This window comes from Glycine soja, chromosome 18, assembly GCF_004193775.1.
Source record: "Glycine soja cultivar W05 chromosome 18, ASM419377v2, whole genome shotgun sequence".
Classification (NCBI taxonomy): Eukaryota; Viridiplantae; Streptophyta; class Magnoliopsida; order Fabales; family Fabaceae; genus Glycine; species Glycine soja.
This window is the reverse complement of record NC_041019.1, coordinates 4,541,082-4,554,114: the sequence shown is the minus strand read 5'-3', so window position 1 is coordinate 4,554,114 and position 13,033 is coordinate 4,541,082. Positions and strand designations below refer to the sequence as shown.

General features: G+C 32.4%; 1 protein-coding gene across 3 annotated transcripts; it reads right to left on the bottom strand.

The window, feature by feature from the left end:
- Positions 1–3,003: 3,003 nt before the first annotated feature.
- On the bottom strand, positions 3,004–12,309 carry LOC114395542. Of its 3 annotated transcripts, XM_028357350.1 has the most exons (19): positions 12,163–12,309; positions 11,951–12,014; positions 11,542–11,564; positions 11,239–11,423; positions 10,448–10,564; positions 10,295–10,340; positions 9,599–9,669; positions 9,284–9,385; positions 8,750–8,804; positions 8,063–8,156; positions 6,694–6,880; positions 5,916–6,075; positions 5,795–5,832; positions 4,828–4,897; positions 4,682–4,750; positions 4,564–4,589; positions 3,527–4,430; positions 3,368–3,420; positions 3,004–3,253 (listed from the first exon to the last, which is right to left on the bottom strand). In XM_028357350.1, exons 2-19 carry the CDS (start codon positions 11,990–11,992, stop codon positions 3,102–3,104), a joined length of 2,394 nt encoding a protein of 797 aa, XP_028213151.1. In that variant the 5' UTR covers positions 11,993–12,014; positions 12,163–12,309; the 3' UTR covers positions 3,004–3,101. The 3 variants fall into 3 exon arrangements, with proteins under 3 accessions (XP_028213151.1, XP_028213150.1, XP_028213152.1); XM_028357349.1 differs by having other exon boundaries at positions 11,951–12,309; XM_028357351.1 differs by lacking the exon at positions 4,682–4,750 and having other exon boundaries at positions 11,951–12,309.
- Between the last annotated feature and the right edge of the window lie 724 nt (positions 12,310–13,033).

Here is a 13,033-nt window from a genome sequence, read left to right as displayed (position 1 = left end):
AAATTTATCATAAATAAAAATAATATCTCAAATTTAGTATATATTTTTAATAATCAATTCGTGTTAGTAATTATTACATAAATTATCATATGCTTATTTCTTTTAAAAAAATCATTATAAGATAATGCAAAACATAATCTCATCTAAAATAAAATAAAAGTTTATATATATATATATATATATATATATATATATATATATATATATATATATATATATATATCATAAAGTAAAAATAAAGTACACATTTTATAAGTTTATAACTTATAAGGATATTGTAACGACCTCAAATATTATTAAATGAAACACTAAGATTTTAACGTAAGAAGATTCATTTTTAGTCCCTTTAAAATTATTGAATTAGTTTAATTAATAAATATATGTCTAATTTTTTTCATGAATACAAGCGTGTCATATAAACTTCATCCATAAAAGATCATCAAGATGTCATTTTACATGAAACACTAATATATGTCTAATTTTTTTCATGAATACAAGCGTGTCATATAAACTTCATCCATAAAAGGTTCTCGAGTCATATAAAACATAAAGGTACGTGTGCTCTAAAGCACTATATCATCAAACATCATAAACAAATCTCCAAACAAAACTTAAGGGTCCTATTCAGGGATTAAATATAACATAGATCCATGAAGATATATAAACCTAAGTTGGTTTCCACTAAGACAAAACATAAATAAATGAGGTTAAATCTCGCCCCTACATCGACCACCAAGTCCACATCAACCACAATGACATTCTCCTTAGAGGCTACATCATAATTTCTCCTGTATCAAATGACATCATCATCATAGTTCAACATAAAATGCAAGTGTAAGCTCATTTTAAAAGAAAACAACATCTAAAAGAAATATAAGATCAAGAATTTAGAAAGAAATATAGAAATTCTTCATTTTTCCAATAGTCATGTACTAATACAACTCCTCAAGTAACATGTCATTCTTAAGTCACAATTATCAATGCACATGTCTAACTATCATGTTATGTCATGCTAACTCTTTATTCCTGGAAGATTTCATCTTTTGAGCGATTAACCCAAACACATCCCTTAACATAGTCACACTCTATGATCTAATCATTCATGGAGACTCGAATTAATCCTGCAAAAGAAGTATGGTTTTATCGAAAATGGATGAGTGTGGATAGTGACTTACCTCACTAAGGCTTGCAAAAACCTTAACCTATCTAGGGATTCATCCACTCAACCATTATATAGGCCCATTTGACGTTACCCACCACGACAACCTCCAACACTAGGTTGAGGGCCTTCTTAGGACTTCCAACTTACATGCTTGCTCACATGTAATGTCATTCATCAATGCATGTATGTTATGGTCATTCAAATCAATATCACACGTCATCACAAATTCATCCACCAATCTCAACATCATAAGAGGTTATAACATCATAAAATCACAATTCATACGTTCAACTCACCAAAAATTCACATGAATGTGAATCTCATGTGGTGCTTTGTTGCATTTTGCAAGGGTTTATAACCTAGAAATCATAAAAAGAGAATATTTAATTATGAGCCAAGAAGGAGAGAGTAACAAGTAGGTATGGGATTTATGGAGTCTAGCTCTAGGTCAAAAAAATATTAAATTTTAATTTTATTAGAACGAAAAATTATTAAAAATTTTACATGGAAGAATTTCAAATTTGTTTATATTTATGAAGATGAAAAACATATTTTATTCTCTTTTAAATGGAATTCCAAATTTAGAATAAAAGTGTGTTTGTTCGAAGTAAAAATTTTAAAAAATGTACTCATAATATTCTCATGTTTATTACAAATTTTTAAAAAATATTCTAGTATATCAGTGATTCTTGGAAATGTTAGAATTTTCTTTTTTAACATATTTTCCTCCATTTCTATTCCCATGGAGAAGGATGGGTAAGTGATATTGTCATGAAAATATGAAAAAATTATTGTCTATTATACATATAACTTCCATTTTTATTTATTTTTAAAAAATTATTTCCAGAAATGCAACCAAATATATTTTTTAATATCCAATAATGATATTTTATGTTATATTCTAGGAAATATTTCCGGAAATGGAAAAAGATGTGATGAAACGCCCCATAAAGATTTGAAAATAATTTTAATAGGGTTAGGAACGAATCCGGACCAAACACTTAAATAACTAAATATAATGAATTCGAATTGATTCAACTAAAAAATGGGGTCAGTTCAGATTTAAATATGCAAAATTTGAAGGCATGGATATCGAGTCTTATAAATTAAATATGAATTGAATTAAACACGTACGTATCTATGATTTCTTTAAATAATGTTCAGTTTTCGATCAATCTGTTTCCCATTCATAATTAATTTCAACTCCAAACTTTGATTCTATTTTTTTATCTTCATTCTTTCAATTGATTCATTGACTTTTTTTTTCAATATATCACATCATTCCTTTTATTTTTCGTCATTCTTTTTAGTTTTCTCCCTTATTTAATGTGTTCCTATTACAAGGTGCTCTTTCCTTCGGTATCTAATAAGAATAATAATAGATCCAAAAATTATTTCGGAAATTTTCTCTCTCAATATTTTAGGATTAAATCCTATGTCTTTTTTATGTGATTTGTGACTAAATTTAAGAGTTTTTAGGGACTGAACTGCGTTTTATAAGCTTCCGTACCAAAAATAAGAATTATTTTGAGTTTTTCTCTCAATATTTTAATATTTGTGATTCTTAAGAATTATGATTCCAAGACACTCATTATTCTCATGGGAATCAGGATTCTTGGTCAGGAAAAACTTTTTTTTTACCAAAAGACCCTAAAGTAAAAGTTTGATCATTAATTTTAAACTAAAACATAATTAAGATGTATATTTAAATTCATTTCTGGAATATATTTTATTTTAAAATGTGTCACGATTAAAAATGATTTTAGTAATTTGTCAAAGGGACGCGGGTGCAATATCAAAACTTACCCGAGAAAATTATCTACTATATTAAGAATGCTCGCTGGAAAGAATTTTTTTTTAATGTTCCTTTGTTCACGAATTCTGATGAGAAATTTTATTGCTAATGCTATGTCCAAGGAAAGCGTTATTTACTTTCATATCATGTACATGCCTCCTTCAATACCTTCTGAACACGCAGAAGCTTAAAGACGTAGCTTTCAAACATCACCTGACCCGACAAGCTAATTTTACCATTTTTATGTTTTCCACCACTCATCGTGGTTCTTCCTTCAGGTGACCAAAATTTCACTTCTGTGAAAAAAGAAATGAGTGTGGCATGTACATCCACAGCATAAGGAAATGTGAACTGAATTTTGATTTCAAAAGCAAAGCAATTAGATGGATAAAGCCAAATGAATCGCATACCTTCTTTTGTACTCTTATTACATTTAAGAGGAGTTTCAGCATCACAATTGTTCCTGGTCAAAATTTCAGTTTCCTTAGAATTGTGTTATGAGAGTGTTGACCCAGCCACCAAGCAAAGAAAAAAAAAAACTATATATATAGAATTAAGAATGGACATACTTTCTTTTATCTACTTGGCTTTCTTGTTTGTCAGGCTTCTTCAGTAAGGATGATATCTCCTCCACATGACCAGAAGAGTCAGCTGCTACAAAACACTGTGTTGTTGTCTTTGGATTTGTGTCCTCGGTGCCTTCACATTCTTTCGTGTGATTTTTGGAAGATGGAGCATCTTCTGACATTTTCTTTTCTGAGGACAATTCATTATCTCCCAGGAAAACATCTTCTTGCTCAAAACTTTTGTTGGTGTCTTTTTGCATTTTCACTTGTCTCTCCCCTTTGCTTACACTTCCCTGCACTGACATATCAGTAGATGAAGTCTCACAATCGAAACCACCACAAGCATCTTCAGACTTTCCCTTGGGCTGAAAATCTGGAGATAAACTTGGACCGGTTGGCCATGAACCAACATTGGGGAATGCGATTGAAGAATCAAATGCAAACTTCTCAGAGGTGAAACTGCAAGGAGGTGAATCTGCAAGAGGTGCAGCTTTTCTAAATCCACCAAAGGAAGGACTGGCCTTGTTACTTAATTCAGGGGTAATAAAGACGCTAAAAGGATCTTCAATTTTATTCTTGGATCCGAAGACTGCAAAATCTGCCTCCAAATCTAGACAGAATGAGGCGGCAACAGAACTCTTATCAACTGAAGGATTTATTTCCTCAAACTGCCAACTGTTATGTGCGTCCAACTCTTCCTGTAGAATAGAGTTTGAGTCATGAGATGGCATTCGCTTTGATGAATTTGGCATACTTCTGTACTTTTCGTCCTTAGTACTGTACTTGTTTCTAGTGCTTGCAAAAACATTTCTATGTTTTCTAGGGCTTGCAAAAGCATTTCTGTGTTTTCTTCTGTTCTCTCCCGTCAATATTGTTGATGGTGAATGCGCAGTGGACACACCCCTCTCTGACATACAATGCAGACATTCCAATTAAGAATAGCACTTATGCCTTATGTATCAAATAGAACTATTAATCATATGCATAACCCTAATGAGTGTGCTTTTATGAGACAGAGAGGGATTGATGCGTTATATTACCGGCAGTGCGTGAGCTTGACTCTTCGCTGTCAGAAAGTAGACAAATAGTCAAACACAGGTGACAGTATAGAGAAACACAAAAAAATTACCACGAAACACGGGACTATTATGGTTATACCTCAGCAAGCTCGAATTATCCCTTACATCTTCTGGAATTAAATTTTGAGCATTGAAGTTCCCACCTAATCTATAAAATTAACGACAGCACAAAAACATAAAAAAATGCTCATCCTATTACAGAACTTCTAAGAATAATGCTCATACCTTGAGCTGCTAGCAACGTAAAAGTCAAAATCATTCTCTAATTCATCTTTGGAAAATGAAGACCGTGGCTCTGAAGATAAAGAAAAAAATGCATAAAAGTAAAAACACCATCATGGAGGGATATATAAATCGTTACTTACGTCAATATGCGACAGACTAACAAACCAACCAATAAAATCATACGTGCCAGATGCTCATTACACGACATCAGATCTAAGAATAAGTGAATCACATTTACTATCAGTCTAGTAGACCAAATTCTGACCCGTGAGCAGTTTAAAATGGCAAGCTTGGCTTGTAGATAAGAAAAATGAGTAATGATTGGTGGACACCTCTTCACTCCAAACATTTCACCAATACCTATCATTTTCTTTATCTCTCTCTTCCTATCATATTATATCATCTATCATACTTACATGTCTCTCTCTTTCTCTCAATAGGTATCGAATAGCTTTTCTGTGTCCAACAATAACATTCAAGTACAAAGCAATCACAAGTACTGCCATGAGTTTTTGTGTTTGAAAAAAACAAAATAGTACATACTACCCAAATAGTTAGTCCCGTACTAGAAGTAACTTTTGGCCAGAGAAGATGCTTAGTATTTACAACTAGCTGGTAATAACGGGTTTAGGGTTGAGAACTTGAGATACTATTGGTCAAGCACATAACCTGACTTGTCATCACGCGCATAATTGTAGCTCAAATTGAGTATATATAAGACATAAGTTTCCCGATATGTTTCATGAAGTGCAAAATGGCCAGGCAATTCCTAACATAATTTTTTGGTGCATGATATAACTGAAGAACAGAAACTCAAAGTCATAGTAGCGAATTAATTCAAATAGGTAAAAGGAAGTAAGATTCCATAGAAATAAAATCATCTTGTCAGTGTCATTGGTATTCCAAGAATAATTTCTAAAAGTTGGAAGTAAGATTCCATTTGATAGTTTAAGGAAGCTAAGTGTACCACTCATGTCGATCTCTTTCATCGCTATAGCTGAAGACCTGCACAGCCATACATACAACCATCTTTAAGTCAAATATCTTTATCGGAAACAGGAGAAGGTACGCTCTAGTACAGCAAATACCATTTCTTTGGGAGTAGGTCTTCAAAAGCATAATTTTCCATTTTGTAGGCCCCACTTTTCAATAATTCAGGAGATTTAGAACCCATTTGAAAAGTCTTCTTACAAGAGGTATCATATCCCATCTCGTTGTCAAAACTCTCATCAAGGAAGCCGGAATTTGCTATATTACACAAAAGGCGGAGAAACATTTTTTCAATATCCAAACAGATATTCAAGTCATTTACTAGAAACACTAAATATGTGACCGTGAATCGATGCCAGCTCTGGTATTTTTCAGATTATGGACCAAACCTAGACAAATGTGGTGGTCCAGGCAGGTTTTAATTGAATCATTGACCCAGGAAACTATATTGATATATTAAATATGAATGTTGCATTTCAGCGGAATCCATTAAGCAAGTGATGCAATAGCTCAATCCCTCTAGTGCATAAAAACAAATGATCCAATCTCTCAAGTGTGGTCATTGCTAAAGTGTAAAAATTATGCATCTCACGTTTCGTTCCTTCCTTTTCATTTTTTACCCTTCTTCAGTTTTATGGTTTCTTCATCTGTCTCAGCTACTTTTTTTCAAACTTTTCCGAGGGGGAGGAAGATGTTATTAGTTATTACATTTCATACAACCTTGATGTAACAAATGGTTACCAAGTTCACAAGAAATCAGTTGAAGTTACAGCAAATGCATGATGTTTTTAGCAACGTGTTAGCAAACAAAAGTATTAAACAAAAAGCAATACGATATAACAAAGAAAGAGAAAAAACAAATTAGCTATAGATTACCATTCCACAAGTCTTCATCTCTATTTTTAGTCTTGAAGAATTCTTCAATAACAGAAAAGCCACTTCTCTTACTATGGTCATAAAAATGCTTGTCGTTTCCAACAATTGCCGAGCTTTGCCTTACTTTGTTAAATGGGTAGTCCGAAGAACATATAGGTGAAACCTTGATATCTTGCATCATTGTATCCTATAAGTAGTGTGTCACATTTTGAATTAAAATAGGAAGAATGCAAGTATATCAATCAGAGGGGACAATATTATAAGTCCATTTCCAACTGTGATCTGATCCAAAGACTAAATAAAAGAGGCAGAATAGACTAAAAGAACGAGGAAAGAGGTTCTAGAAGAATAGAAATCAAATATGCACGTTGATATCTTGGATAAATTGCACTTTACCAGTTTACTTCTTTTTCAAATAACTCCACTCAGCATTTTTTTCGTAACTCAATCAGTCAATCCCTCAATATCTCAATTAACATTAACAGCAGTAAAACATTTAACTTAACCCCCTCGCCCCCTAAAATTTCCTATTTTTTTAAGCGGAATGTGCAAGTGGCATGGGTCTAAATTTCATTTTTCTGGGGGTAATGTAATATGTAAAATTAGTGACTTGGGCCTTGGGCCAAATCGTAAAGGCAGTCTTGGCTTGCGAAGGTAAGGCTATGTTATCTATCCTCTCTAGACCTCACTAGTCGGAACCTCACGGTATAGGGAACCTTTTACTAAGGGGGTTACGAGATAAGGAAAAAAAATGAGAATGATTACTTTGAAAAAGGGTGAAAAGGTTGGGTGTAATGTGTAATTTACCCTGATATCTTTTATCATATTACCGTTACCGGTAATTACTAAATCAGCTGTCTCTGCTTAAAACAGACAGATCTGTCAACCTTAATCATGATTGTTTCTAATTAAAATACCATAGCCAAGTGATGATTCACTAGGTCAATTCCCACTGCTTATATTATACTATTATATATTATATATTATATATTATATGTTATATATTATATATATACAAATCTGGCTTTTCCAAAGCAGACTCTCCATACTCAATGTTGTGGATAAATTTCATATTATAACTAGATTGAGGACTAACTCATCGTTCAACTCATCAGTGTTTAACAACTTTTCAAACACAATGGTCATCATTGCATACTGAAATTTTATTCCATGGAAAAGGAATAAAATAAAATACTCAAGATATAACAATTACGAAAGCACGTTAATAAAAGAAAACTGAGTATGGAAGATTTATATCAAGTCAGGTATCAACTAATGATCGATAAAGAACAAATAGCTATAGAAGATGCAGATAGGATTATTAAAAATGCATGTGTGTGTGGTAAGATGATTTCGATATATGCTTCACCACTTCAAGTTCTATGTCATTCAGCACATGGCTAAGTTTCTTTAATTTTGATTTCCTTCCATCCTTCTGCAATGGAGAGTAGCTATATGGATTTCTGCAAGCAACAAATTCCAAAACACATTAGAAAAGATTCAATTTGTCTATTCTGCCAGCCAGTGAAATGCTTGAATGCTACTAACGCTTTTTGTAAAAGGACAACAAGTGAGGTTATGTTGTTCATTAAAATATGGTCAACCTAATAAAATTTCAATTTTATATTCAATAACTTACAAGTGGATGTTGCTTTGTGTGAATGACTAAGCCTACCTTTCATAAAACGGAAGGGACAAATCCCCCAAACATTTACAGCTTGCAAGTAGTATAAGATATACTATTCAAAGAAATCTACTTGGGCACCATTATTCGTAAACAATTAAAAATGCCCTGATGAGTATTAAATGGTAACAGGTCATGTATAAAATGACAAAATGCTTAACTAAAATCTTCAAAAATGCGAGTGAGATGATATGATGATACTTTGAATTGAAGCTCATTTCAACATTGTAATTCAATCAAGATTTTTAGCCATAAAGTCATGCAACTGGCAATAGTTACACCAATCACACGCTGGGAATACTAAAAGTATTTAAGGTTAACGGAGTAATCTTACACAAAGAAGGAACAAACGAATGAAATCGATTTAATTACCTAGCCTGCTGTTCTGGAGAATGAACTGGTGTCTCTGTACCAACTTTACCCAAACCTAGAAGGATTCAGTTAATGTTATATATATGGGAAAAAATGTCAGTGTGACCAACCATTGAATAAACATTGGTATATATAAAGTTTCACTTTATCTGAATGTGGAAGTATATCATGCAATCATCTTAGAAAAAACACACAGAGATGTATTGGAACATTTAAATTATGAATACCACAAATTAATTTGAGAGACAAAAACAAACACAGAATGTTTTAAGATATCAAGTTCCGGAGGAAGGAACTAACATTAAAAAATTTGGTTTCATTGCTACATTTGAAGATCACAAATTTAATCGTTATCATCAATTTTTTACTTCCATTATTATGTTCACAAGACACGAAATTCAACCATCACCTTTGCTTCCTACCAAAATTAAAAAGGAAATATCCATATATATTGTTGATGAGCATATAACAATAATCATAGAGATCCAATATGAAGCGTGATGGGAACCAAAATAAGTGAAAAGCAATATATACCTTCAAGTGAAAAAGAAACATGATCTTCACAGGTTGGACACTTTTCTGCAGTGGCATTAGGCTCATCATCACAAAACAAATCCATAACAGAAAATTCCGAGTCTGAGAACAAGGACAAATCAATAGGTGAGACGAAGAAAGTAAGGACAGGCAATTGATGATTTTGAAAAAGGAAAAGCAAAGATAGATGTTAAATAAATTCCAGTGTTGTGGCCTCGAAAGAAAAATTGCTAAGATAAAATCTAAAATTTAGTACTATAGCAAGAAACACATCCCCAACATACGTTTGTTGAAGATCTATGATATACTTCTTACATTGATCAGTTACTGTCTTCCATTGATTTGGGGGTCCATTAAAAGCAGTATTCTGGTGATCAGGAGCACTCCTGTTAAGTGGGGAAAAAAAAAGTATCAATTCTTTAAATGCTGAAAAAAATTGGGTTTTAGGTGAAACAAATAAGTATGGTTGCAGGTTAGCCTAGAAAGAGTCCGCTTGTAATTTTCAACATATTCATCCAACTCCCAAAAGGAGAAGAAAGAAGCATGAGAAGTGGGAAACATCTGGATGGAAATAAGAGGTGAAACAACCAAAGCAAACCAATGAAAGGTTTGGTTCAGTTCCAAATTCTGTTATTAGGTTTATCTTTAAACTGTTTTGATTAATTTCATCTAGAGTTATGAAAATTTCTAAGCCACAGACTGAACAAACTCAACTGATAAAAATCTTTAAAGCTTGGAACCATGCCAATCCAACTCCCACATGCCCATAAAAAGAAACAAAAAGGCATAATGGACTCAGAAGAAACCAGTGAATGACATTTGTTTCTAGCCATGGATATATTACTATGTGGAGCAATAAGTTGAGATGGAACAATTGAAATCATGCATACAAGTAGGCAATGCAGTCATTCTCCAACCTCATGAATTTGATCCATTCAATTGCTTTAAGATTAACTAGTAAAATAGTAATAATAAAGTAGAAGGCTCAACAAATGTAAAAGTATCACTCACTTCTTTGATGATGTTTCAATCTGGCAGCACAAAGGTGCCCCTGCTTCTGTATACATTCATTATATATTTCACATCTTAGTTCCATATTGCATTTAAATAAAACCAGTCAGACTTGACAGTTTTTGCGGTTGGCTAATGTACTAGATCACGTACTTGCCTCTTCAAATCTGCAAGAATTTACTGAAGTATCCACATTGGTAAACATTGTTGGTGGATTTGTTGAGACACTGCCTGGCATGGTAGAAATGCTGATTTCTCCATCATCCCTCCCTTTTATTGTTGTACAGGCAATATGGAGGGAAATTGATATTTTAGTAAACAGGACATAATCAAGAAAAGAAATAGACAAGCAACACAAAGCCATCAGAACAAAGGAAACAAAAACAAGCAGTATTAGCTACATGGTTGTCCTTTGGGAAGTCTATCAGAACATGAAATTTTTATCCTAATGACTACTTTACCAGAAGTCCTGAATTTGCAATCAGGTTTTAGCACAGCAGAACAATTTCCATTTTAGCTAATTAGTGAAACATCAAACATGGGAAACAAAAGAAAAGGAGTGGATAGTGCTAACCATCCATATGCTATTTGATCTAAATCTCATGAAGGAACCTTTTCTCTCTTTTTCATATAAACGAAGAAGATCTAGGATAGGTTTGGAAACATTTAATGCAACAATCAGCAACAAATAACCCTCCATTAGCTAGTAATAGTCCTGGCTTCATGATTCATATGTGATTCAAACATGACAAGATTTGTAAAACACTATTTTTATTGTAGCACAAAATCTACGTGAAATTATAAGGCCCACAAAATTAAGATAAGCAATCTAATTAATCAATATGTGCTACAATAAAAATAGTGTTTTACAAATCTCGCCTTTCAAACCTGTAAAGAAACAGCAGCAATAAAACTGCTATTCGGAAAGAATATTAGATGCATACCGTTAGGGCAGAATGGATTGCATTGCTGAGGATTTGTTGACAAGTTTAGCAAATTAAGAATGTCCAGAGACCTTTGTTCTTTGAGGGTTTGTCCACTTATTCCCTGACCATCAAAACAGTTATCTGATCCTATCATCTGCAGATTTTGTTGTTGTCGTTTCCTTTGTTCAAAGTATTGCTTCTGCCTGGTGGTAATAAGTTCATTACAATTCCACCATGTAACCACCAAATTTCAGCAAAACCAATCTTCCCAGCCACAACCAACCAAACTCCATTTAAGTATAGCTAACATCTAAGTTTTACCTCTTCTGTGTAGACTTCCTTGACTGAAAAATTCCCATCCCAGCGCCAGTGATTATCATGCATCCAGTAGATACAATGTTTGGACATCAGAAGAGAAGCGAATATCATTCAATTTCTTTGTTCAAACAAATTGCAATTTGGAATCTACTTTCTTTTTTTCTTACTCAAAACCTCACGATTTCAATAGCATCTACATGTAATCAATTTCCAGGGTATATCGTCTTCTGAACCAATGCAAGTGATCATTTCAATGCAAAAAATTACGTTATAATATAGGATATTGTTAAACTTTGAAATAATACACAGATTTTGTTTCTTCTTAATTATACAAAATTTCGCAATTTGATTGAAAGTACATTGCAGTATGCATCAAAGCTCATACAAATTTCATCAAAAAAATCCAACTCACAGTAGCGACTTTCCGCCTGGATCCTCCCATCCATTGCAACATCGTGCAACACGCGATCTATAACCTAACACGAAACAAAGTAGAATCGCAACGTTCGAACGATCGCATTCGGAATTTGCTTAAAAAACAATCAATACAGTTATCAAAAGAGAAATAGAAAAGGCAAACGCGAAGTCAGAGAGAGATTTTGCAATTACAGAGAAGAAGACGACCTGCAATGGCGGCGATTCGAGATCTGAATCTCTGTATCGGAGCGTAGTGAAGAGAATATGATCGTTGAAAGGTGGAACTGAAGAACCCGCTGTTTCACTTTCAGTGTTTCTACGAAAACCGAAAGTTTCAATTTTCAACTAGAATGGCATCGCGGGAAGAAACTGAACTGAGGAGCTATATAAAGAAATTTTTTTAGTACCGAGTTTAAACTTTAAATATTAAAAAAAAATACATGCTACGTAAAAAAAAATCGATTTATATATTTCATAAGTTCTGTGGAAATAAATATTAATTCTTTTAAATTATGTATTCCACTTAAAATTTGTACTTTTATAGCATCAGATATAATAAGTACTTTTGTGTAAACTTTGTAATATATATATGTTACACTGGTCGTGGTTGTGTCCTGCACAAGAGCTCTGATTAGAATCTATAAAGTATAAACTTTTTATATGATTACAATTTTTAATAAAAAAAATTATTTTATATAAATATATGTTAATATATATATATATATATATATATATATACAAATACTTAAAAAATATGTAAAAGTAAAAGATCAAATGACACCAATATATCCATTATGACTATTAACAAATATTTTTTCATTCACACAAGTCTTTGCGCATACAAATTAAAAATTGAAATCATTTAATTATAAAACAGAAATAGATATCAACAATACATATTGATTTAATAGCTTAAAAGTGATGTAGTTTCGTCTTTGTAGTTTTTTTTTCTCACCTTGTAAAAAACAAAATTATCTTATATGACAAAAAAAATTAAAAATGTTTTATATTTTTTGAAAAAAAAAATATTTTTTACAAAAATAAAAATTCACTGATTTTATAAAATTTAAAACATATT

Coding starts and splice junctions, on each gene's coding strand:
- LOC114395542 (XM_028357349.1), bottom strand. CDS start 11,992: ATGTTGCAATGGATGGGAGGATCCAGGCGGAAAGTCGCTACT. Junction 10,565..11,238: donor CAATCCATTCTGCCCTAACG/GTATGCATCTAA, acceptor CAACAATAAAAG/GGAGGGATGATGGAGAAATC. Junction 4,431..4,563: donor GTCAAGCTCACGCACTGCCG/GTAATATAACGC, acceptor ATTGTATGTCAG/AGAGGGGTGTGTCCACTGCG.